This window comes from Pongo pygmaeus, chromosome 7 (genome assembly GCF_028885625.2).
Source record: "Pongo pygmaeus isolate AG05252 chromosome 7, NHGRI_mPonPyg2-v2.0_pri, whole genome shotgun sequence".
In the NCBI taxonomy this organism is placed as follows: Eukaryota; Metazoa; Chordata; class Mammalia; order Primates; family Hominidae; genus Pongo; species Pongo pygmaeus.
In genome coordinates this window covers 153,293,373-153,321,061 of record NC_072380.2, presented here as the reverse complement: position 1 = coordinate 153,321,061, position 27,689 = coordinate 153,293,373, and the positions used below count along the sequence as shown (strand labels likewise).

At 40.5% G+C, this 27,689-nt stretch overlaps 1 protein-coding gene across 8 annotated transcripts in view; it reads left to right on the top strand.

The window, feature by feature from the left end:
* TRAPPC9 (trafficking protein particle complex subunit 9) overlaps positions 1-27,689 on the top strand; it is a 733,440-nt gene that overhangs the window by 32,366 nt on the left and 673,385 nt on the right. For all 8 annotated transcript variants that reach the window (XM_054499826.2, XM_054499824.2, XM_063669112.1 and 5 more), the window contains 2 exons: positions 18,769-18,890; positions 26,996-27,121. In XM_054499826.2, the coding sequence (XP_054355801.2) occupies positions 18,769-18,890; positions 26,996-27,121 (248 nt within the window). The remainder of the gene's footprint in view (positions 1-18,768; positions 18,891-26,995; positions 27,122-27,689) is intronic.

The following is a 27,689-nucleotide window of genomic DNA, read 5'->3' as shown; positions in this document are numbered from 1 at the left end:
TTTTCTTCCCGTCGTAATATCTTCTGTAATTAATACAGCAAAAACCTCTTTTATTACAGTGCTTAATTATTTCATGATGAGCTCTATTGTTTTCTGACTTAATGAGAAACAATGACAGGGTAAATAATACAAAATGAAAACAGTCTAGAATTGAAATCAGATGGCTGTGCTTACACAGGCTTTGTGACTAACACATTCTCTTTCATCTCCTCGTGCATCTTGGCTCTGAAATGAAGTTGCCTCAAGTTTGCAGGCGTTGGTTTTAACATTTGCGTTCACTCCTTTCTCTAGGCCAGTGGCTAAGTTTCCTGATGGAGTTTGTGGAATGTGTAGAGAAAGGACAAATGCTTAGTTTTGGTTTCAGGAGACCTGAGTTGCTGATGAGAAGACATCTGGGGGATAGTCAGGCGGGCAGACTTTATGCCACTGAAGAGCTGAAAGCCCCGCCAACACTGATGACAAATGAAATGGATGTTGAGTGTACTGGTATTTGACCAGTATGAGTTGTTGAGCCCCAGTTTGGCTGGTTATGCCTGCTATAAAACACTGAATTGCAGTGTGTCAATTGCATTAGTTGTAGGAGAATTAGATGTGTACACCATATAGAAGTAGCTTAGAGCTATAAGAAAAATCAGGTGTTTGTCGAGATAAGGCATTTTAAAAAGATTTCTGACGCTTTTCAGGATAAGGTTGTGTAGAGGTGAAATTGAGTTTAGAGTGCTGGGAGGAAAAGTGAGGAGATTCTGTGGGGCTTTGTTATTCAAGGGTGCATCAAGGTTCTGCTGTAGAGGTGAAAACTGCCAGGAAGGACTCAGAAACCAGTGTTTGGTGTGTGAGGACATCCTCTGTAATGGTCCCAAATGAGAAACGTGTGGACCTGACTTCTCTACCAATGGGAGAGCGAGTAAAGAGAATGAGATGCCGTCCTGGCCCCACATATCTGGTTCCTGCCTTCCAGGCCACCCCAGTTCCTGCTAATGCCTTCTGGCTTCTGCTCGTGGGGACCTTTGTACCAGGACTGACTCGCTACTGAAATCATATCTGTCTTTCAAGCGTTGGTCCTTTCTAAACCCTTGCAAATGTGTTAGCAGTGACAGTGCTGGTAGGGAATCTTCCTAGCTCCTAGGAGCAATGCAATTTGATTCTTCACAGCCTCTCTATCTGAATAGCTAACACTCTCTCAGGGGTTGTAAAATTGTTCAGCTCCCGGAAAACCCATTCATGTGACGCTATCACAAAATTACATCACTTTCATTTGATTTTTGAGTTTTAAATGGACATAATGTTTGAAGCAAGCTGTTTCCAAATTTTTTTCCTACCTGCTTTCCCCACCATCGTTTCCAAAACCGGAACAAAAGTTTCACGGTTTTCAGGGGCTCCTCCATCTCTCATCCTAAGAACTAAGCTTCCCCTCCCAGCATTTCTAGCAGCTAGGCCTTTGTGTTCTTTATCTGCATTTTTAAAGTGGAATGATTCTTAAAACTCTTTTTTCTTGTGTTTTTTTTTTTCTTTCATTTCTTTTCTTTTTTTTTTTGGAGACGGGTTCTCACTCTGCCGCCAAGGCTGGAGTGCAGTGGCTATTCACAGGCACGATCCTAGCTCACTGCGCCCTTGAACTCCTGGACCCAGGCAATTCTGCCACCTCAGCCTCTGGAGTAGCTGGGACTACAGGTGTGTGCCACCATGCCTAGCTAATTTTTAAATTTTTTCATAGAGATGGGGTCTCTCTATGTTGACCAGGCTGGTCCTGGCCTCAAGCAATCCTCCCACCTTTGCCTCCCAAAGTGATTACAAACGCGAGCCACTGTGCCTGGCCTTTTTTTTTTTTTTTTTTTTTTAAATTTAATTTCTAAACATTTCATGTATATTCAGCAACTACTTTACATAAAATGATCTTTTGGATAATTTTAGTTGACTCATAATTGCTTTTTCCATTTTCGTGTTGAGGAGAGTTTCTTCTTCCTGTAATAAAAATGAGCAGTTTGCACTTATTATGTGAGAGACACTGTTCTAAGGTGCTTTTTTTTAAAAAAAACAAACAAACTAGTTTTAATGCGGTTTACCTATTTAAAGGGTAAAATCCAGTCATTTTTAGTATATTTACAAAGTTGTGCAACCCTCACTGCAATCAGTTTTAGGACATTCTCATAACCCCAGCAGGAAGCCATGTACCCGTTAGCAGTCACTCTCCTTTGCCTATGTCCTTCCCTTACCCCCAAGCAACTAGTAAGCTATTTTCTTTCTCTATTATTTGCCTGTTCTGGACATCTCATATAAATGGCATGATACACATAATGGTATGTGGTTTTTGTGACTGGCCTCTTTCACTTACTGTATGTTTCAAACTTCATCCGTATAGCATGTGTCAGTATGCATTTCTTTTTCTTCTTGCAGAATAATATTCCATTCTGTGTATATATATATGTATATATGTGTATATGTGTATATGTGTATATATGTATATATGTGTATATATGTGTATATATGTATATGTGTGTGTGTATATGTGTATATATGTGTATGTATATGTATATGTGTATGTATATGTGTATATATGTGTATATATATGTGTGTGTATATATATATATACCACATTTTGTTTTTCCATATTCCATCAGTTGGTGGACATTTGTATCGTTTGTACCTTTTGGCTATTATGAATAATGATGTTATAAGCATTTGTGTTTTATTTATTAATTTATTTATTTTTTGAGATGGAGTTTCATTCTTGTTGCCCAGGCTGGAGTGCAATGGTGCAGTCTTGGCTCTCTGCAACCTCCACCTCCTGGGTTCAAGCGATTCTCCTGCCTCAGCCTCCCAAATAGCTGGGATTACAGGTGCCCACCACCATGCCCGGCTAATTTTTTTTGTATTTTTAGTAGAGAAGGGGTTTCACCATGTTGGCCAGGCTGGTCCTGAACTCCTGACCTCAGGTGATCCCGCCTCAGCCTCCCAAAGTGCTAGTATTACAGGTGTGAGCCACTGTGCCTGGCCCATATGTTTTAAATTCTATTATGTGTATGCCTAGGAAGGGGAGTTGCTGGGTCATGTGGTAACTCAACGTTTAACTTTTTCAGAAACTGCCAGATTGTTTTCCAAAGTGGCTGTACCACTTTACATTATTACTAGCAATGAATGCAAGTTCTAATTTCTCTGCATCTTTGTCAATACTTGTTACCTTTTTGATTGTGGCCATCCTGGTGGATGTGACCTGGTGTCTCATTGTAGTTTTGGTTTGCATGTCCCTTGTAGCTAATGATGTGCATCTTTTCATATGATTATTGTCATCTCTATATTTTCTTTGAAAAAATATCTATTTAGATAGTTACCAATTTTTAAATTGGGTTGTCTTTTTGTCTTTTTATTGTTGAGTTGTAACAGGTTTTTTTTTTTTTTTTTGAGACGGAATCTTGCTTTGTTGCCCAGGCTGGAGTGCAGTGGTGTGAGCTCGGCTCACTGCAACCTCTACCACCCGGGTTCAAGCGATTCTCTTGCCTCAGCCTCCTGAGCAGCTGGGATTACAGACACATGCCACCATGCCTGGCTAATTTTTGTATTTTTAGTAGAGATGAGGTTTCACCATTTTGACCAGGCTGGTCTCGAACTCCTGACCTCAGGTGATCCGCCCACCTTGGCTTCCCAAAGTGCTGGGATTACAGGCATGAGCCACTGCACCCGGCCAGTAACAGTTTTTTATATATTCTATATATGAGTCCTTTGATATATGATTAGCAAAATTTTTCTTTCATTCTGTGTGTTATCTTTTCATTCTCTTGATATGGTGTCCTTTGAAGCATACAAGTTTTAAATTTGGATGAAATCCAGTTTATATTTTCTTTGTTCCTGTGCTTTTGATGTTATATCTACGACTTAAGGTGCTCTATGTAAACTTTACACCTAAAGCAATTTAATCTTCATGATTCTAGGAGACCGGTACTGTTGTTATCCCTAGTCTATAAGTGGGGAAACTGAGATGCAGGAAGGTTTTCTGACTCGCTGAGGATCATAGCTAGTAAGTGGTGATGTGGGCATTCAAACTCATGAGTTTGCACCCAGGATTTATCCTCTTAACCATTATACTCTATTGCTTTTTTTAGGGAATCATCTATTGAAAACTCTTTGCTTATTTGATTTCTTGCCCGTTTTTTTTTTTTTTTTTTTTTTTTTTTTGGTCATGAGGGACCTTATCTCTTCATTCACCTTGCAGAGTTCAGCATAGGTTTATTTTTGGTCGAATGTAGGCAGAATCATTGCTATCAGTTAATTTCTGCATTACTTACTCTCCAGTGATGATCATTGCTAGTTGACCTAACAAAGTCATTTAAGGCTTTTCTGGTCATCACACTAATAAAGGTAGTGTCATGACTACGGAAAGTTCAAAAACAGTATTTGATTGATTCCATTTCATTAACTAAAGGAAAAAAATCCCCAGTGTTGACACAGATTGTAAGCCTTTCCAGAATGGGGTTGTTGTCTTCCTTTTTTTCCTGTTGTTCCCTCACACAGTGCCTGGCATAGTGCCTCATTGTCCAGCGGATTAGCTAGAGTATGGCGGTCTTCAGTCACTGTGTACAATGACAGAATTTTGACAACAGTATCTGTTGTTTGTTTCACAAGGGAAAAAATCATATAGAAATATCTCTCAGATGTATGGAAAAAGCCTGGAATTTTGTAAAGACTTCTAGAAAACAAAAACATACAAAGGTATTTTCACTGCTTTTAGATGTCTTAGACGTATTATGGTTACACAACAGAGTAAATTTATTAACTAGATTTGACAAGTCATGTAATATTGATTACCTGTCACAATTTAAAATATTCTGGCTCCATTAAAGTAATTAGTGCCCATGAGTAAACAAAAATAAGCTAGCATTTATATGCAGCATGGGGGTAGACTTTATATATATGTGTGTTCATGCATGTATTTCCGTCTTTCAGAGGATTTGGCAGCTTTTCAACATTATTCTAACTTTAGAATTCTATTTAAAAAATCATCACTGTGGCTAGTGCACTTTGGGCTGAGTTTATCCTGTCTTATGCACAGAATTCCACTGTCTCTTAGGGAAAGGTTTCCTTCCATTATATTGAGTTAATATCTGAATTACAGGAGCTGTGATTTCTTGAAATCCTGGCCTTAAGCGAGCCTCTTGCCTCAACCTCCCAAAACGCTAGGAATTTAGGCGTGATCCATAGTACCTGGCTGGGGCTGTAATTTCTAGGCCTTTTCCTCTCCATGTGTTTAAAGTTGACTATCAAATGTGATTTTCCCTTTGTTTGTTGGGTTTTCATTAGTCAACTAGAACTTTTGAAAATGAATTTGTTTTTATATGTTATACAAATTTCTCTAGGAACTTGATGGGTTTTTGCTTTTAAGTTTTCAATTTATGAAAAAATAAACTCTTATTTATAAGTTATTTTTCACTAGATATTTGTTTATCTTGTTATACATTTTTTTTTAAGGAGTAGGTGTGCATGTTTAAAAAATAACTTATACATGTAACAAACCTGCACATGTACCCCTTGAACATAAAATAAAAGTTGGAAAGAAAAAAAAATGTAAAAACAAAACCATATTTTTTCCTTATTGTAAAAGTCATCTTCATTATAGAGAATGTAGAAAATAAAGGTAAAGAAAATAAATAAATTTAAAAATTACCCATACCTCCCCCACCCCAGGTAGGTTGTAGTAAATTTTGAAATTGGGAATTATAAGTCTTCTGAATTTGTTCTTTTCTTCTCAAGATAGTTTTGGTTATTCTGGATCCTTTGAATTTCCATATGAATTTTAGGATCAGATGGTCATTTTCCACAAAGAATCCAGCTGGGATTTTGATAGAGATTTGATAGAGATTCTCCAAACTTTTGATCAGTTTGGAGAATATTGCCATTTTAAGAAGATTATATCTTGTAATCCATGGACATGGGATGTCCTTTATTCTACTAATTTTCAGACATTAAACTAACCTTAGATTCCTGAGCTGAATTCCACTTGATCATGTTGTATAAGCCTTTTTATATCATGCTGGATTCAGTGTGCTAGTATTTTATTGAGGATATTTGCATCTGTCTATCTATCTATCTATCTATCTATCTATCTAATCTATCTATCTAATCTATCTATCATCTATCTATCTTTTTGAGCTGGAGTCTTGCTTTGTCTCCCAGGCTGGAGTGCAGTTGCATGATCTGGGCTCACTGCAACCTCTGCCTCCCAGGTTCAAGCGATTCTACTGCCTCAGCCTCCTGAGTAGCTGGGACTACAGGCATGTGCCACTGCTCCCAGCTAATTTTTGTATTTTTAGTAGAGACAGGGTTTTACCATGTTGGCTAGGCTGGTCTTGAACTCCTGACCTCAGTCAATCCACCTGCCTTGGCCTCCCAAAGTGCTGGGATTACAGATGTGAGCCACTGCGCCCGGCCTTGCATTTATATTCATAAGAAATGTGGATCCGTAGTTTTCTTTTGATGTCTTTTTCTGGTTTTGGTATTAGGGCAACATTAGCCTCATATAATGAATTGGTTAATGTTCCTTCCTCTTATGTTTTCTGGAAGAGTTTATGAAGAATGGGTGTTAATTTGTCCTTAAATATTTGGTAGAATTCACCATTGAAGACAGCTGTACCTGGCTTTTCTTTATTTTTATTTTTTATGATACTTTAAGTTTTGGGATACACGTGCAGAATGTGCAGGTTTGTTATATAGGTATACACGTGCCATGGTGGTTTGCTGTACCCATCAACCCGTCATCTACATGAAGTATTTCTCCTAATGCTGTCCTTCCCCTAGCCCCCCATTCCCTGACAGGCCCTGGTGTGTGATGTTCCCCTCCCTGTGTCCATGTGTTATCACTGTTCAGCTCCCACTTATGAGTGAAAACATGTGGTGTTTGGTTTTCTGTTCCTGTGTTAGTTTGCTGAGAATGATGGTTTCCAGCTTCATCTATGTCCCTGCAAAGGACATGAAGTCATCCTTTTTTATGGCTGCATAGTGTTCCATGGTGTGTATGTGTCACATTTTCTTTATTCAGTCTATCATTGATGGGCATTTGGGTTGGTTCCAAGTCTTTGCTGTTGTGAACAGTGCTGCAATAAACATACGTGTGTATGTGTCTTTATAGTAGAATGATTTACAGTCCTTTGGGTATATACCCAGTAATGCGATTGCTGGGTCAAATGATATTTCTGGTTCTAGATCCTTGAGGAATCGCTACACTGTCTTCCACAATGGTTGAACTAATTTACACTCCCACCAACAGTATAAAGGCGTTCCTATTTCTCCACATCCTTTCTAGCATCTGTTGTTTCCTGACTTTTCAATGACCGCCATTCTAACTGGCGTGAGATGGTATCTCATTGTGGTTTTGATTTGCATTTCTTTAATGACCAGTGATGATGAGCTCTTTTCGTATGTTTGTTGGCCGCATAAATGTCTTCTCTTGAGAAGTGTCTGTTCATATCCTTTGCCCACTTTTTGATGGAGTTGTTTTTTTCTTGTAAATTTGTTTAAGTTCTTTATAGATTCTGGATATTAGCCCTTTGTCAGATAGATAGATTGCAAAAATTTTCTCCCATTCTGTAGGTTGCCTGTTGACTCTAATGATAGTTTCTTTTCCTGTGTAGAAGCTCTTTAGTTTAATTAGATCCCATTTGTCAGTTTTGGCTTTTGTTGCCACTGCTGTTTAGTTATGAAGTCTTTACCCTTGCCTATGTCCTGAGTGGTATTGTCTAGGTTTTCTTCTAAGATTTTTATGATTTTAGGTCCTATGTTTAAGTCTTTAATCCATCTTGAGTTAATTTTTGTATGAGGTGTAAGGAAGGGGTCCAGTTTCAGTTTTCTGCATATGGCTAGCCAGTTTTCCCAACACCGTTTATTAAATAGGGAATCTTTTCCTCATTGCTTGTTTTTGTCAGCTTTGTCAAAAATCAGATGGTTGTAGATGTGTGGCATTATTTCTGAGGCCTCTGTTCTGTTCCGTTGATCTATGTATCTGTTTTGGTACCAGTACCATGCTGTTTTGGTTACTGTAGCCTTGTAGTATAGTTTGAAGTCAGGTAGCGTGATGCCTCCAGCTTTGTTCTTTTTGTTTAGGATTGTCTTGGCTATCTGGGCTCTTTTTTGGTTTCATATGAAATTTAAAGTAGTTTTTTAAAATTTTGTGAAGAAAGTTAATGGTAGCTTGACGGGGATAGCATTGAATCTATAAATTACTTTAGGCAGTATGACCATTTTCACGATATTGATTCTTCCTATCCATGAGCATGGAATGTTTTTCCATTTGTTTATGTCCTCTCTTATTTCGTTGAGCAGCGGTTTATAGTTCTCCTTGAAGAGGTCCTTCACATCCCTTGTAAGTTGTGTTCCTAGGTATTTTATTCTCTTTGAAGCAATTGTGAATGGGAGTTCACTCATGATTTGGCTCTCTGTTTGTCTATTATTGTGTGCCTGGCTTTTCTTTCTGGGAGATTTTTTGATTATTGATTCAATCACTTTACTTGTTATGGGTCTATTTAGATTTTCTAGATCTTCTTGAGGGGTTTAGTAGTTTGTATCTTTCTGGGAATTTGCCCAACTCATCTAAATTAGATAATTCATTGGTGTATAATTGTTCATAATATTGTCTTACAATATATTTCTGTAAGGTTGGTAGTAATGTCTATTCTTTCAGCTCTGATTTTAGTAACTTGATTCTTCTCTCTTCTTAGCTAGTTCATAATTTTGTGGTTGTTTTAAGAATGAACTTTTGGTTTTTGTTGACCTTTCTCTATTGTTTTTCAATTCCCCCCTTTCATTTATTTCTGCTTTAATCTTTATTTCCTTCCTTCTGTTTGCTTTGAATTTAGTTTTCTCTTCTTTTTCTAGTTTCTTAGGTTGTTGACATGAGCTCTTTCTTCTGTTTTTAGAGACAGCGTCTTGCGCTGTCGCCCAGGGTAGAGTGCAATGGTACAGTCATGGTTCACTATAGTCGTCTCCTGTGCTCAAGTGATCCTTCAGCCTCAGCCTCTGAGTAGCTAGGACTTTAGTTATGCACCATGCCTGTCTACTTTTTAAATTTTTATAGAGATGGGATCTCTCTATGTTACCAAGCCTGGTCTTGGACTCCTGGCCTCAAGTGATCTTCTCACCTCTGCTTCCCAAACTTCTGGGATTATAGATGTGAGCCACTGCACCTGGCCTGTTTTTAAAAAATGTAAGTATTTATAGCTACAAATTGCCCTCTATGCACTGCTTTTGTGGCATATAATTTTTACTATATTATGGCTTTGTTTTCAGCTCAAAGTATTCTTTTTCTTTTCTTTTTTTTTTTTTTTGTGACAGAGACTCACTCTGTCACCCAGGCTGGAGGGCAGTGGCATGATCTCGGCTCACTTGCAACCTCCACCTCCTGGGTTCAAGCTATTCTTCTGGCTCAGCTTCCCAAGTAACTGGGATTACAGGCGTGCACCACCACGCCTGGCTAATTTTTTGTATTTTTAGTAGAGATGGGGTTTCACCATGTTGGCCTAGGTCATCTTGAACTCCTGACCACAGGTGATCTGGCCACCTTGGCCTCCTAAAGTGCTGGGATTATAGGTGTGAGCCACTGCACCTGGCCAGTTTTCAGCTCAAAGTATTTTGTTTTCAATTATTTTTATTTTTATTTTCTTCTTCTTATTTTTAGACAAGGTTCTACTCTGTTGCCCAGGCTGGAGTGCAGTGGCGATTATAGCTCACTGCAGCCTAGAATTCCTGGGCTCAAGAGATCCTCCTGCTTCCGCCTCCCAAGTAGCTGAGACTATAGGCACATGGCATCATACCCAGCTAATCAAAGTATTTTCTAATTTCTAGGCCAGGCGTGGTGGCTCACGCCTATAATCCCAGTACTTTGGGAGGCTGAGGCAGGCAGATCATTTGAGGTTAGAAGTTCAAGACCAGCCTGGCCAACATGGTGAAACCCCATCTCTACTAAAAATACAAAAATTAGCTGGGCATGGTGGCATGTCTGTAATCGCAGCTACTGGGGAGGCTGAGGCAGGAGAATTGCTTGAACCTGGGAGGCAGAGGTTGCAATGAGCCAAGATCGCACCATTGCACTCCAGACTGGGGGACAGAGAGAGAACCTGTCTCAAAGTAAAAAAAAAAAGTATTTTCTAATTTATCTTGTGATTTCTTCTTGGACCCATTGGTTATTTAGGTGTGTGCTATTTAATTTCCAAGTATTTGTGAATTCCCCAAATTTCATTCTGTTGTTGATATCTAAAATAATTCTGTTATAAAAAAATAATTCTGTTGTGGTTGAAGAACACATTTATATGATTTCAGTTATTTATTTATTTATTTATTTATTCATTTATTTTGAGACAGGGTCTCTCTCTGTCACCCAGGCTGGAGTGCAGTGGCATGATCATGGCTCACTGCAGCCTCAACCTCCCAGGCTCAAGCAATCCTTCCACCTCAGCCTCTAAAGTAGCTGGGACTACAGGGCCATGACACCATGCCTGGTTAATTTTTAGATTTTCTGTAGTCAGGACCTCACTATGTTGCCCATGCTGGTCTCGAACTCCTAGGCTCAAGTGATCTTCCCGCCTTAGCCTCCCAAAGTGCTTGGATTGTAGGTGTAAGTCACTGCTCCTGGCCTTCTTTTTATTTTTTTAAAATTTCTACTGTAGAATATTTTTTGGTCATGCTTCCTTTATCTTCTTTCAGCTTGCTTAAAAACCACAACTTCTTCATATTTCTTCTTGGGTCAATTTCCCTTTAATTCTTTTGATGATGTATCTCCAGTCTTATTCCAGAATTTTTATGTTCCTGGGGAAGAAAAAGAATCAGGCCTTCCTTCAAGACTTGGTTCTTCAGTAGGTGTCTGGCAGCTGTCAGTAAAGCCAAAGGCTGGCCTGACGCTTATGTTCCTTTCATCATGGTGTCCAGATGATGACTATTTATTTATTTATTATTATTTTTTTTGAGACAGAGTCTCGCTCTTGTTGCCCAGGCTGGAGTGCAATGCATGATCTCAGCTCACTGCAACCTCTGCTTCCCTGGTTCAAGCAATTCTACTGCCTCAGCCTCCTGAGTAGCTGGGATTACAGGCATGTGCCACCACGCCTGGCTAATTTTTGTATTTTTAGTAGAGATGGGGTTTCACCATGTTGGCCAGGCTGGTCTTGAACTCCTGACCTCAGATGATCTACCTGCCTCGGCCTCCCAAAGTGCTGGGATTACAGACGTGAGCCACCGTGCCCGACCTGGGTGGCGACTTTTTAATTATTGCACACACTGCTGTGGCAGTGGATTCCCCGTGCCCAGCTCAGCACCTGGCACAGAAGAGGCACTTAGCAAGTGTTATGAGTGTGTAAGTGAAAAAGTGACTCATTCTGCTCATGGCCTATGGCCTTTCCTTTCCCAGACACAAAGGCCAGTGGATCACGGCCTATGATCTTAATTTGTAATTTGTCTTCTCCATTTTCATTTCATTTATATTCCCAATTATATATGTTTTAGTGCACTTGTCTTTACGAAATGCATCCTGTTTTTAATATAATAGAATTGTTTTGTAGCTTAATGAGTTTACCATAATTCTAATTTTTTTAACTGTTGATTTTGAAATAATTTAAAACTTATAAATCTTATAAAAGAGTGGTAAAGATAATTCTGATGTACTCTTCACCCGTATTTGCCAGTTGTTGTCATTTGCTTTATTATTTGATCTCTGTGCATATACAGAGTTTTTTTTGAGCGATTTGACAGTGAGTTGCAGACCTGATGCCCTGTCCTGAATACCTCGGTGTGCGTTAAGGACAAGGTCATTCACATAAACAGTACAGTGATTAAAATCAGAGAATTTAACGTTGATGCATTCAATACCTTTATCTACCCCCCAGACCTTATTTGCATTCCACCAGCTGTTCCAATACAGCAGTTCTATTTCCTAATGTGGGATCCAGTCCAGGATCACACACGGCATTTAGTGTCTGTGGCACTTAGTATCGTCTCAGCCTATCTTCGTTTTTCATGATAATTGATATTTCTGAAGAATGCAGGCCATTTATTTTGTGGAATGTTCTCACTTTGTGTTTGCCTGAAGTTGCTTTATGATTATGAGGTTTTGCATTTTGGCAGGGCAGAGGGAGGGGTCAAGTAAGTGATCGATCATGCATCAAATCAGAGGCACATGAGGTTCATTTGTCCCATTACTGGTGAGGATAACTTTGATAATTGGTTAAAGTAGAGTCTGATGGAGTTTTCCACTGTAAAGTTAACTATTTTTCTCGATGTAAATAATAAGTAATTTGTGGGAAATAGTTTGAGACTGTATACATCTTGTTTGTCATCACACTTTCACCCACTGGTTCTGGCTGAACTGGTTCTGGCTGATTCAGTGAAGAGTTTCACCTGAGTCAGTTATTACTGTGCTGGCTGCCAAATGGTGATTTTCTTGCTTCATCATTCCTTATATGTTTATTCTCATTTTACTATAAGGAGACGCTTTTTTTTTTTGCTTTTCTCCTTCTTTCCTTCCATCCATCCATCTATTGTTATGGACTTATGGATCATTATTTTTTTAGTGGGTTCTAATCCATTGCTATTATTCTTTATTTTGTAGCTCATTGGCTAGATTTGGCCAATGGAAGCTCTTCAAGCCGATTCTTAAAACCTTTTGACATGTTCCTCAATCAGTTATTGAACATATGTTTACTTTCAGGCTCAAGATATTTTAGATTCAGGCCAGGCACGGTGGCTCATACCTGTAATCCCAGCACTTTGGGAATCTGAGGCAGGCATCACCTGAGGTCAGGAGTTCAACATCAGCCTGGCCAACATAGCAAAACCCCGTCTCTACTAAAAATACAAAAATTAGCTGAGCGTGGTGGCGGTTGCCTGTAATCCCAGCTACTTGGCAGGCGGAGGCAGGAGAATCGCTTGAACCTGAGAGGCGGAGGTTGCAGTGAGCCAAGATTTTGCCACTGCACTCCAGCCTGGGCGACAAGAATGAGACTCCATCTCAAAAAAATAGAAAGATATTTTAAGTTGATTTTGTACTTTCCTTGTTCCAGCTCTGGAATCAGACATTTTTCTAAGGAGTTTTAGTTTCTTTTGTTGGAGAGTGGTATTTAGAAACCAAGGTCTGGTCACTAAGCATGCTCATTGCTACTGAGGTTCATTGATTCTAGGCCATTTGAGAAGTTCTACTGTTATGTCAAGTTCATACTAACTTCTAATTACAGACTCAAATTCCAGGCTTCTTTCTGTTCTCTCCCTGTTTCATTTTCACATCTTCCTTCTCCACCAGGGAGAAACATGACTCCCAAGGACATCAATATAGTTCCTTGTTTTCTTAGTCCTGCAACATGTAACTGATGTTACTGTAAAAACAAACCCCTACCTAGAGTTAGAGTTCAAGGATTGGTTGTGGTTCTTTTGGTCATGATACCAAGGATAAATACACAGGGTGCTGCAGTCAGAGGTTACTTGGATTTGTCCTTTAATGCTTCCTGTCAGTGTGATTATGTTATTTGAAATGTAATTATTTCTGTTTATATATCATTAATGAGTTTGCCCATCTTTGCTGATTTTTTAAATCTTTTTTCCTTTTTTATTTTTACAGTTCTTTGAGTTGCTGTTTTATATTTCTAAATCTATATAATTTTTTTTTTTTTTTTTTGAGACAGTCTCGCTCTGTCGCCCAGGCTAGAATGCAGTGGTGCAGTCTCGGCTCACTGCAAGCTCTGCCTCCCGGGTTCACGCCATTCTCCTGCCTCAGCCTCCTGAGTAGCTGGGACTACAGGTGCCCACCACCACGCCTGGCTAATTTTTTGTATTTTTAGTAGAGATGGAGTTTCACCATGTTAGCCAGGATGGTTTTGATCTCCTGACCTTGTGATCCGCCCGCCTCGGCCTTCCAAAGTGCTGGGATTACAGGCATGAGCCACTGCGCCCGGCCTTTTTTGTTGTTGTTGTTTTATTTTTGAGATAGAGTCTCGCTCTGTTGCCCAGGCTGGAGTGCAGTGGCATGATCTTGGCTCACTGCAATCTCCGCTTCCCGAGTTGAAGCAATTCTTGTGCCTCAGCCTCCTGAGTAGTTGGGACTACAGGTGCATGCCACCATGTCTGGCTAATTTTTGTATTTTTAATAGAGCTGGGGTTTTACCATGTTGGCCAGGCTGGTCTTGAACTCCTGGCCTCAGTCGAGCTGTCTGCCGCAGCCTCCTAAAGGGCAGGGCTTACAGGCATGAGCCATTGCGCCTGGCCAAATCTATATAAAATGTTAATATGGTTCCAAAAATCAAAACTATATAAAAAGGGTTACCCAGATAAGTGCCACTTCCTCTCCTATTTTTTTTTTTTTGGAGACAAGGTCTCATGCTCTCGCCCAGGCTGGAGTGCAGTGGCATGATCACAGCTCACTGCAGCCTTGGCCTTCTGGGCTCAAGCAGTCCTCCTGCCTCAGCCTCCCAAGTAGCTGGGAATCACAGGCGTGTGCCACCATGCCTGGCTAATTTTTTTGTGTTTTTTTTGTGGAGATGGGATTTTGCCACATTGCTCAGGCTAGTCTTGAACTCCTGGGCTCAACCCAGGAGCCTTCCTTGTCCTCCCAAAGTGCTGCGGTTATAGGCGTGAGCCACCGCGCCCAGTGCCTCTCCTATTCTTTCCACCTCGTTTCCCTACCCTTATAGGTAACTCATATCATTTGTTCCTGGCCTTTTCTTCTTCTTATTTTTTAAATAAACACATTGATGTTCTTAATTCTTTTTCTAGTGCAACTGGTAAGATACTACATATATTCTTTTGTACTTGGTGTTTTTTGTTTTGTTTTGGTTGCTAATGTATCCTGGAGATCAGTCCATATCAGCTTATGGAGATCTTCCTCATCCACTTTCACAGCTGTGTGGCACACTAAGCCTGCAGGTACCGTGTTTTATTTCACCACTCTTCTACATATGGATTGTTATGATTGTTTCCAGTGTTTGGGAGTTACAGATAATATATCAGCAAATCACATTGCATAGGTGTGTTTCTGTACTGTTGAAGGTGTGTCTTCAGTGTAAATTCCTAGAAGTGGAATTACTGGGTCAAAAAGTAAACATAAATGTAGTGTTACTAGACTCTGCCAAAGTCTTCTTCACAAAGGCCCATCATTCGCACTCACAGTAGCAGTGCAGAGTGTTTTCTCCATACATACACCAACACTGTGTGTTGTCAGGCTTTTAACATTTTTGCCAACTAGATACGTGAGAAATGGCATCTCTTACCATTAATGAAGTTGAATATCTTTTTAAATGCTTAAGGGTCATTTTTATGTTTTTCTTTTATGAATTATCTGCCCAAATCTTTTGGCCATTTCTTTTTCTGTTGGATTTTTAGTTGTGTTTTTCTTTTTCAACTTTTGTGACCTTGATGTATGTGGAATATTAGCCCTTTGTGATATACGTTGCATGTATTTTTAAATCAGATTATTATTTATGTTTTGCTTTGTTTATAGTAATTTTGCTGCATTTTTATGTGGTTGAATATATTAGTCTTTTATTGCATTTAGGTTTGTGTGATAGAGAGCCTTTTCCTTTGTCCAGGTTTTAGAGGAATTTACCCGTGTTTTTTGATCTATGGTTTTCTGTTTTACATTCAGATCTCAGATCCATTTGGAGTTTACTCTTGTGTCGCCTGTGAGGTGTGGGTTTGATTTTGTTTTTTGTTTTTTTTTTTCAAATGGCCACTCAGGTGTCCCAGACCATCATTGAAAAGTCCATCTTGGCCCCGGTGATTCCAGGCACTGTGTTCTGGTGCTGGAGGACTCGATCCCACACTGTGGCTTATGGATGCCTTGTCTTCCTGCCATTCCTCTGCAAAATGAAGCCCACAGTGCCCACGTAGCAGGGTTTTTGTTTTGTAGTTGGACAGCAGATGTTAGTGACCCAGGCTGGTGCTAGCCTGTTACCCATTGCTGAAATTATTGCCACATTGGTTCTTGGTGTATCTAAGCCCTTTTTATTCTTCTCTCTAGGAGAGAAAGGGCAAACCTTTCTCAAGCAGCATCCATCTCTGCTGTCTTCCTTCTTTTTTTTTGCTTTATCTTATGTGTATGTCTGGGTTTCCAGTTTTGTGCCTTGTGTACAGTCTTGTGTGGTAGCAGCTCAGTACCTGTCTCTTCAGTGAATGATGAAACCATTGTTGGGCTGATACTTGAGAACCTTTGTGGTGCCTTTTTCAGCCTTCCCCCTCCCCATGACTTCTTCTCATCCATGCTCTTTCTTTGTCTCTCCTCCCATCTAGGTCTTAGCCTCCTGTGGCATTGATTTTCCTGCCTGTAATCTACAGGCTATGGGTCTTGATGGCTCTGGTTCACTAGTTCATGATGACGTCTCATACGGGCTGTCACAACTTTACAGATGTCAAGAAAGATAAAATCTATGGCTTACTAGTGTTTCTAGAACTTATTATTCTTTTGTTGAATGAAATTAAATTGGTCTGACCCACTAAGCTCTCTTGGGAGCGATGCTCTTGTTATTTTCCTATGGTTTGGATTTTTCTTGGTTGCTCCACACAGAAATTTTTCCTCTAGCCTTGATGTTGAAATGAAGTTTATCAGCTGGGCGCGGTGGCTCACACCTGTAATTCCAGCACTTTGGGAGGTCGAATTGGACAGATCACTTGAGGTCAGGAGTTCAAGACCAGCTTGGCCAACATGGTGAAACCCCATCTCTACTAAAAATACAAAAATTAATGGGGCTTGCTGGTGGGTGCCTGTCATCCCAGCTACTTGGGAGGCTGAGGCAGGAGAATCACTTGAAACCAGGAGGCAGGGATTGTAGTGAGCTAAGATCATGCCACTGCACTCCAGCACCACTGCACTCCAGCCTGGGTGACAGAGACTCTGTCTCAAAAGAAAAAAAAAAAGAAGTTAAGTTGATCAAATTAGCCTTCATGACTGGAGATGCCCTTTCTTTAAAAGATGGTGGGAGCACTTGTTCCTTCTCCGTGGGGGGGATTTCCCTCTTATGCTTTGATCATTTACTCCTCAGAGAAGAGATGAGATACCATACGAAGAATGAAAAACCCACCTCATTCTGAGCCCCCCACCACCATTTCTCCAAGGGAAAAAAAGAGAGTAAAACTCAACAATGTAAAGATAATTCATTAGAGCTAATGAAATAAATCAAGACTCCTTGCCACTTATTAAATATTAACTTATGCTAGAAACAAATGTATTATAAGCATGAAAAGCACACAAAGCACCACACTTCTGTGGTTAAGAACATAGGCCCAAGATGGCCTCCTACTTGGGGTCACCAACTCTGTAATTGTGAGAACTAGTAAGGAGATTTAACCTCTCTAGAATCTTGTCTCCTCCCCTGCAGAGATGGGGTACACTAAGAATACTCTCATAGAGTTGCTGTAGATGATGACACGTGTAGATGTTCCTGACGTAGGTCCTGCTTCTGCTGAGTGTGAAAAAATGTCGCTTTTGCCCCGATGGCATTATAATAACCTGTGTGAATGCTCGCTGCTCGAAGGGATGCCTGCTGCCTGGGGGATGGAGTTCTCAATTCTCTACCCACAGTTTATGTCACCGGGTCTTGCTGATTTGGATCTATTCTTTAAAAAGTGCATATTTGAGATATATTTTTCCAAGCATGCCCTTTTCTATTATTATTTATAGTTCTTCCCTCTTGTCTCTTGCTATGATTTTCACAAAATCAGCAGGAAACAAAGTCCTAAACCACCTGCCTCTTCACAGTTCTATTACAGTTCTTTCTTCCCTCACCAGAAGAGGATTTTCCACATGAAATGCTTCCTTCTCCTTTTCTTAGAGTTCTCCTTCCATTTGTCCATCCATCTCTCCACTTGTTTATTCTTCTGTCTTGTTCCAAAAAACCTTTTGAGGCAGCTTACCGAATTAGAGAACAAACAATAAGCAGGTGAAAAAACTGGACCAAGATTAGAAAGCAAGTGTAAGAAGTGAGCTGCACGGGGGATGAGGGCAGTGTGAGATGCACGTCTTTGGCCTTGTGAGGTTACACAGATGGGTGGCAAGCTCATCCCTGAGCCTCCCAGCAGCGCAAGGGAAACAGGATTTGTGGAGATGCTCCCTCTCTGTAAGCTAAACAAGTGGTTTCATAGAAGCCCAGCTTTTCCTGCTATTGAGATTTAGGAGAATATTTTTTGAGTGTTCTGTGAAGTCAATGAATATTTTATCTTAATTTTTTTTCTGCCAGAGTTCTCTGTTTAGTTGGTTATATTCTTTAAATGGAAGTTGCGCCAAAATGCTTGCCCATGTGGGTTTGGTGGCTGGGGAATCAGATGCTTCTGCTTATTGATAGGAGTTGGTCAGAAATAGAAAATGACAGGCATAGAAAGCATACTATCATTTATAATTTTTTTTTTTAATGCTGTGTGGTTCAGAAAATGCTTTTGTGTAGTTGACCTCCTTTGAGGATGCGAGGTGGTTTCTTGCTAACATGAAGAGCTTCAAGCTGTGAGAGAATGTGTGCTGACTTCACCATTGCCTTCAAGACAATTGAGCTAGTTACTGTAAATATGTTACTTTTATGTAATGCATTTCATGTTCTTCAATAAAAAATTTCAAAAGGGAGGAAAACTTATTTTGAGTTAACATTTAATACAGTGCTTTGATAGCAAGGCTATTATAGGAAGCATATAAGCTGTGAAGAGTAAACACTTTATTTAAATTTCAGTAGGGCATATTTAAGTTTTACCTTATTCATGCTCCTCTTTAACAAAGAAATAATACAGAAAAAGCAAAAGATTATTTCTTTTCTTCCTCTTGGTTTGCAGGTGCCCTCACCACCAATGGCATCAATCCTGACACCAGTACTGAGATCGGACGTGCTAAGAACTGCCTTAGCCCTGAAGACATAATTGACAAGTATAAAGAGGCAATTTCCTATTACAGCAAGGTGATTTTATGGCTTTGTGAATTTTTTACACAGTTGTGTTGTTTCAATCAGAAGTTTCCCTTTTACATTGTGTAATGCTGCAGTGTCTCTTAATTATTTATTTCTGTAAGTATTCATGTCTTGCTCTCTAATGCATAGTACTATATGCCTAAAATGTTTTCTTTTTCTGATTCAAAACAGTGTAGGTTTAGTATAATAAATTTGGAAAAGGGAGGAAAAAGGCTACAATGGCCCCCGTACTCACAGATAATGATTGTTAATATTTTATATCTATGTTCTGGTTCTTTTATCAATGTAGATTATTTATATTTTAAGAAATGGAGCATACTTGTGTACTGTGTGGTGACCCATGTTAGTCTGTGTTTTCTATGCTGTTGAAATCTTCCATGGCATAATTTTCAGTGACCTGTAGAGCATTCCATCTTATGGAGGCACCCTTCTTTTTAGTTTGGATTGAAAACAATTTCGCATTCCAAATGTACTTACTAAAATACTGAAAAAGAAAATTGTGCTGAAGAGTGGCATCAAGTAAAAAATGAAAGTCCTCTACCTCCACTACTCTTATTAACAACTTGGTTTATTATCAACAACTTGGTCCATAGCCTCCATGACCTTTATGCCTATGAGACACACACATGCACACACGTACACACACATGCTCACACACATGCACACACACGTACACACGCATGCTCAGACATATGCACACACATGCTCTCACACATGCACACACGCACATACACACGCATGCTCACACACATGCACACACGTACACACATGCTCTCACACATGCACACACATGCACATACACATGCTCACACACGCACACATGCACGTACACACATGCTCACACATGCACACGCACGTACACACATGCTCACACATACACATGCATGTACACACGCATGCTCACACATGCACACACATGCACGTACACATGCTCACACACATGCACACACATGCACGTACACACATGCTCACACACGCACACATGCACACATGCTCACACATGCACATACACATATGCTCACACATGCACATACCCGTGCTCACATGCACGTACACACACACGCTCACACACATGCACACACACATGCACGTACACATGCATGCTCACACCCACACACATGCATGTACACACGCATGCTCACACATACACATACACATGCATGCTCACACACACTCACATGTGCACGTACACACACATGCTCACACACACGTGCACATCTTGTTTACGAAAATGGGATCATACTATGTTATTCTGCACTTGCTTTACCCACTCAGCAGTATATCATAGACCACAGGTGTACACTCGCCTCCAGACCTGCTTGCTTCTTTCAGAGCATGTGGAAAGGTTTTCTAAAATCCTGCTTGCTTCTTTCAGAGAGTGTGGAAAGGTTCTCCAAAATGTGGATGTAGTCCTGTATTCATCAAGACATTTTGTGAGACATGCTCATAAACAGCACCTAGAACGAGATGAAATGCCTGCTCTTACAGATTTCACGGCTTGCCTTAATTTGCTTAATTATTCTCTCGTGGATGGATACTTAGGCTTTCTCACTTTTTCACCATGAATTAGAAAAAATGCTTTACTGAACATTTTTGCCCCTATATTCTTGTGTTCTTGTATCATTATTCCTTTAGGTTCAATTTTTCTAGAAATTTATCCTGGATATATTAACATTTATCATAGGTTATGTTCAAGTTACTCTCCAAATTCCTCCTCTAATAGAGAGTGAAAAGATGTAGAATTATTTATTTCACCAATTCTGTTACTGATTATTATTTATTTCCATTTTTTCTTCCCCCTATTGTAAACAGTTCTCTGATAAATGCCCCTATGCATACATCTTTTTGGACTGATTTTTTTTAAGGGAACAATTCCTAGAAGTTGACTTGAGTTAAAGAGTGTACGTTTTTTTTGGCATGGCACAGTGGCTCACACCCGCCAGTAATTCCAGCACTTTGGGAGGCTGATGTAGGCAGATTGCCTGAGCTCAGGAGTTTGAGACCACCCTGGGCAACATGGTGAAACCCTGTCTCTACTAAAATACAAAAAATTAGCCAGATGTGGTGGTGTGCACCCATAGTCCCAGCTACTCGGGAGGCTGAGGCTCAAGAATCACTTGAGCCCTGGAGGCGGAAGTTACAGTGAGCCGAGATCACACCACTGCACTCCAGCTTAGGCTACAGAGTGAGACTCCGTCTCAAAAAAAAAAAACAAAACAGTATACTTTTCTTAAAGTGTTATATATTCTTGTATTGTCCTCCAAGAAGGTTATTAACAATTTACTCCTCCATAAACAAACACTAGCTATTATTTTTGAAAAATATTTGCCAATACAGCTGAGTGCATTGGCTCATGCCTGTAATCCCAGCACTTCAGGAGGCCTAGGTGGCTGGGTCACTTGAGGCCAGGAGTTTGGCATTATGCTTAGAAATATCTTTTTTTTTGAGACAGAGTCTCGCTCTGTTGCCCAGGCTCGAGTGTAGTAGCATGATCTGGGCTCACTGCAACCTCCGCCTCCCGGATTCAAGCGATTCTCCTGTCTCAGCCTCCTGAGTAGCGGGACTACAGGTGCGAGCCACCATGCCCGGCTAATTTTTTATATTTTTAGTAGACACAGAACTTCACCATGCTGGCCAGGCTGGTCTTGAACTCCTGACCTCAAGTGATCTGCTCGCCTTGGCCTCCCAAAGTTCTGGGATTACAGGTGTTGGCCACTGCACCTGGCCTGCTTAGAAATACTTTCTTAACAATAGAATAAAACTCTTTTCCTTAGTTTTTTAATCTCTAAAATGAGGATGATAACAGTACCCATCATCTCATAGAGCTGTAGTTAAGCTGAGATAATCTATGCAAATATATATTTGTATTCACTGTTATTAGCATTTAAAGTATTTTTATAATTATCTAATTATCTGTAATTTATTTTGTGTGTATTATGACATAAGAATACAATTTATTTTTTCCAGGTCATTACCTCATTGTTGCCCCACAATGTATTGAATTCATATTTCTTTCTTTTTGATTTGAATTCTTACCTGTACTAAATACTTTCACATATTAACTTTTCATTCCTTTCTGTGAATCTTTCTTTTCTTCAGCACCATATTTTATCCTGATATCTAAGAGTGTTTCTTTCTTTTTTTTTTTTTTTTGAGACAGGGTTTTGTTCTGTTGCCCAGGCTGGAGTGCAGCGGCGTGATCACGGTTCATTGCAGCTTTTATCCCCCAGGTTCAGGTGATCCTCCCACCTCTGCCTTCCTGTGTGCTGGGACTACAGGTGTGCAACACCATGCCCAGCTATTTTTTTTGTATTTTTTGTAGAGGTGGGGTTTTACCATGTTGCCCAGGCTTGTCTTGAACTTCTGGCTCAAGCATTCTGCCTGCTTCGGGCCTCCTAAAGTGCTGGGGTTACAGGCGTGAGCCACTGCACCCACCCATTATTTTTTTTTTTGAGACAGGGTCTTGCTTTGTTGCCGAGTCTGGAGTGCAGTAGCATGATCACAGCTCACTGTAACCTCGACTCAACCAGTCCTCCCACCCTCATCCTCCTACCTCACCCGGCCTCACTCAGATGCCCAAGTAGCTGTAACTACAGGTGCACGCCACTGTGCCTGGCTAATTTTTTATTTTTTATTTGTAATGATGGGGTCTCTCCATGTTGCCCAGGCTGGTCTGGAACTCCTGGCCTCAAGCAGTCCTCCCACCATGGCCTCCTGAGACGCTGGGATTACGGGCCTAAGCCACTACACATAACCTCCCAGAATAAAACATACTGAAAGCCCCATCAAAACTCCAATCTGTTTTTTTTTAACTTGAACAAATTATTTTAGAATTTTTGAGGAATAATATATTAATCATACTGGCCCTGAAAATTTGAATGGGAGGAAACAATTAACAAAAAAAAAAAAAAAAAAAAAAAGAGGTTGAGTGCAATGGCTCATGCCTGTAATTCCAGCACTTTGGGAGGCTGAGGTGGGAGGATCACTTGAGCTCAGGAGTTCCAGACTAGCCTGGGCAACATGGCAAAACCCTGCCTCTACAAAATATACAAAAAAATTAGCCGAGTGTGGTGGTGCACACCTCCTGTCTCAGCTACCCGTGAGGCTGAGGTGGGAGGATCACCTGAGCCTGGGAGATTGAGGCTACGATGAGCTGTGATCAAGCCACTGCACTCCAGCCTGGGCAACAGAGCAAGACCCTGTCTCAAAAAAAAATAATTTTTCATGATTTCATTTTAAATCTCTTTGTAATATACATTAAAATATGTAAATTTAACCAAAAATATGTGGGAAAAATTTGTGCTGACTTTTATTCTCATGTCAATAGAACCTGTTTTAAGAGTTTTGAAGGAAAAATGGCATTTCCATAGAATCAAGTTGCTATGTTAGTTTTTTCTTGTGTCATGTAACAGTGTATACAATTGATAGATTTCTGACTTCATTGTTGGTATTTAAGCGAGTATAAAAAGCTCCTTTTTCTGATCGTCTGTGATAACTTATATTTAATATAACACAGATTACATGTACATTATGTGTGTGGAAAAGGGGAGGAATGAAGCCTACCCTTTCTGGCATAGTAATTATAAAACTGCTTGTCCCACCTTATACATGATTTTAGTGAGAAAGATAACCAGTTGTGCCTTTGCTTCTTCATGGTTGGTAAATAGACTGCGTGTTCATTAGCAGTGATGCCACACCAGGCCTCTAGTGGGTCTCAGCAAAGGCTTGTCGATTATATGCATTGGTTTTCACATGTCCTAATGCCCCAGCAAAAGAATATTAGTGTGTTTTTCCTCCCAACCTCTGTTTCTCTTCAGATACTAGTATACATGGACAACCTCTATAAACCCTTTCTTTAATTTTAAATTATGCAACATTAGTTGAAAATCAGTCCAGGTGGGATAACTAAGAAAAAAAATAAAAATAAGGTTTGGAGTAGAAAACAAAAATGCAGAATGGCTAGCATGGAGGATTTTGCAGTGGAGGCTTGGGAGGGAGAAGGGCATCGGAGGGAAGGAAGGAGATCCATCCATCTGAACTCTTCTTTTTTGGAAGAGTTCTGGAACCTGAATCCTCCTCTTTTCCCTGCTCCCGGGTCTGGAGCTACATGGTGTGTAAGAGGGGCTGGGGGTGGCTCTCCTGTCTTGAAGCTAGGAGAACTGGGGATGAAGCTTAAGAGATACTCCCCAGTTTATTGCGTAGTTGAATGAAATTCCACAAAGCCTTTTCTGTTCCAAACGCCCTCATTTATTCTTCATCTCAGGAACCATAATAGGAACTGAGAAGTAGGAACAAGCAACTCTGAGACAAAATCAGAAAGCATTGAACACACAGGGAGCCAGATTTTTTGCAACTGAGTAAAATGAATTTACAACAACTGCATTAAAGCTGCAGGTGTGAGAGTTTCTAAAAATTTTTTAGAGTACTACAAGGGATGATAAGCAGAAATGAATAGCAAAGTATCCACTGATAATATTTTGAAATTTTGCAAAATAGCAAGCTACTGTGGTCATATTATTTTAATGAATGCATACACATTTATGTGGCATTCATAGACTCACTCAGCCACACCAATCGCTTTTGCTTCCATAAAGGATAGACTTTCTCACAAACAAATTCTCTGGCTTTGGTGGGGAGGTGTATTAGTTCATTTTCATGCTGCTGATAAAGACTTACCGGAGACTGGCAATTTACAAAAGAAAGAGGTTTAATTGGACTTACAGTTCCGTGTGGCTGGGGAAGCCTCACAATCATGGTGGAAGGCAAGGAGGAGTAAGTCCCGTCTTACATGGATGGCAGCAGGCAAAGAGAGAATGAGGAGAGGACTCCAAAGCGGAAGCTCCTGATAAAAACACAGATCTCATGAGACTTATTCACTACCACAAGAACAGTATGGGGGAAACCACCTCCATGATTCAATTATCTCCCACTGGATCCCTCCCACAACATGTGGGAATTTTGGGAGTACAATTTAAGATGAGATTTGGGTGGGGACACAGAGTCAGACTATTATCATTCCACCCCGGCCCCTCCAAATCTCATGTCCTCACATTTCAAAACCAATCATGGCTTCCCAGCAGTTCCCCAAAGTTTTAACTCATTTCAGCAGTGACTCAGAAGTCCACACTTCAAAGTCTCATCTGAGACAAGGCAAGTCCCTTCTGCCTATGAGCCTATAAAATCAAAAGCAGGCTGCTTATTTCCTAGATACAACGGGGGTACACACATTGAGTAAATACAACCATTCCAAATGGGAGAAATTGGCAAAACAAAGGGGTTACAGGGCCCATGCAAGTCCGAAACCCAGGGGGGCAGTCAAATCTTAAAGCTCTAAAATGATCTCCTTTGATTCCATGTCTCGTATCCAGGTCATGCTGATGAAAGAGGTGGGTTCCCATGGTCTTGGGCAACCCTGCCCCTGTGGCTTTGCAGGGTACAGCCCCTGTCCTGGCTGCTTTCATGGGCTGGCATTGAGTGTCTGTGGCTTTTCTAAGTGCACAGTGCAAGCTGTCAGTGGATCTGCCATTCTGGGGTCTGCAGGACAGTGGCTCTCTTCTCACAGCTCCACTAGGCAGTGCCCCAGTAGGGACTCTATGTGGGGGCTCCGACCCCATATTTCCCTTTTGCACTACCTTAGCAGAGGTTCTCCATGAGAGCCCCACCCCTGATGCAAACTTCTGCCTGGGCATCCAGCTGTTTCCATACATCTCCTGAAATCTAGGCAGAAACTGCCCAAACTTCAGTTATTGACTTCCATGCACCCACACACTCAACACCACATGGAAGCTGCCAAGGCTTGGGGCTTGCATCCTCTGAAGCCATGGCCCGAGCTGTATGTTGGCTCCTTTCAGCCTTGGCTAGAGTGGCTGGGACACAGGCACCAAGACCCTAGGCTGTACACAGCATGGTGACCCTCGGCCCGGCCCACGAATCCACTTTTTCCTCCTAGGCCTCCAGGCCTGTGATGGGAGGGACTGCTGTGAAGACCTCTGACATTTTCCCCATTGTCTTGGGGATTAACATTTGGCTGCTTGTTACTTATGCAAATTACCACAGCTGGCTTGAATTTCTCCTAAGAAAATCTGATTTTCTTTTCTATCGCATTGTCAGGCTGCAAATTTTTCAAACTTTTATGCTGTTTCCCTTTTAAAACGGAATGCTTTTAACAGCACCTAGGGTACCTCTTGAATGCTTTGCTGCTTAGAAATTTCTTCCACCAGATATCCTAAATCATCTCTCTCAAGTTCACAAATCTCCACGGTGGGGGCAAAATGCCACCAGTTTCTTTGCTAAAATGTAACGAGAGTCACCTTTGCTCCAGTTGCCAACAAGAACTGAGATCTCCATCCGAGACCACCTCAGCCCTCTTTCATTGTCCATATCATTGTTCATTTCATTGTCCATATCATTATCAGCATTTTGGTCAAAGCCATTTGACAAGTCTCTAGGAAGTTCCAAACTTTCACACATCTTGTCTTCTTCTGAGCCCTGTAAACTGTTCGTGCCTCTGACTGTTAGCTAGTTCCAAAGTCGCTTCCACATTTTCAGGTGTTTTTTCAGCAACACTCCACTCTTGGTACCAATTTACTGTGTTAGTCTGTTTTCATGCTGCTGATAAAGATATACCCGAGACTGGGCAATTTACAAAAGAAAGAGGTTTAATTGGACTTACAGTTCTATGTGGCTGGGGAAGCCTCACAATCATGGCAGAAGGCAAGGAGGAGCAAGTCAGGTCTTACATGGATGACGGCAGGCAAAGAGAGAATGAGGAAATGCAAAAGCAGAAACCCCTGATAAAACCATCAGATCTCATGAGACGTATTCACTATCACGAAAACAATATGGGGGGAAAGCACCCCCGTGATTCAATTATCTCCCACCAGGTCCCTCCTACAACATGTGGGAATTATGGGAGTACAATTCAAGATGAGATTTGGGTGGGGACACAGAGCCAAACCATATCAGGAGGGGTATCTGGAGCCCTGTGCTGGGGGAAGTGTTGTTGTAGTTATTGAGTCCCAGTAGCACAGCCTTTAGAATGTGACAGAAACATCTGAACTCTTTTTTGACTGAGGCATTTCCTTTACACCGTGCAGTATAAGAATGCGGGAGTGATTGAGTTGGAAGCGTGCATCAAGGCTGTACGTGTCCTTGCAATTCAGAAACGGAGCATGGAAGCATCAGAATTTCTTCAGAATGCAGTTTACATTAACCTTCGACAGGTGAGTGTATATCTACCTATAAGTGGAAGAGTTCCTCCAGTTCTTGTGGAATTGATTCACTATGAATTCAGCTTATTTCGTTTTGCTGAGGTTCAGCATGCCATGATAAAAACTGTTGAATCTTAACTTGATTTCTAATTAACATGGTTATTTGTATATTTTACTTCTTTCATTGTGGTATTTAACTTTCAAAATTCAGAACTTGCTGTCCTTTGCATTTTTTTTTTGTTTGTTTTTTTGGAGAAATAACTGTGTTTTACCAGCTTGGCAACCTTCAACAAGCTTCACGCCTCTTGTCTTGATATTGTCACTCATGAAGTACTTGCCATTTGTAACCCAGTTTGGGGTGTTGGATTTATAAAACATGCAGTTTGTGAAAGCACTTATATAGCTCCTTTGACACAGTGGTAACCCAGCAAATAATACTTAAATCTCAATCTAAATGGATTTTTAATAAAACAATCATCAAAACCTTTAGTTGTGGATTGATAATGCTAAATCCTAAAATTGATAGTCTTAGAAGGATTTTAGATATTTAGTTTAACTTGGATCTTTATAGGTAGGGAAA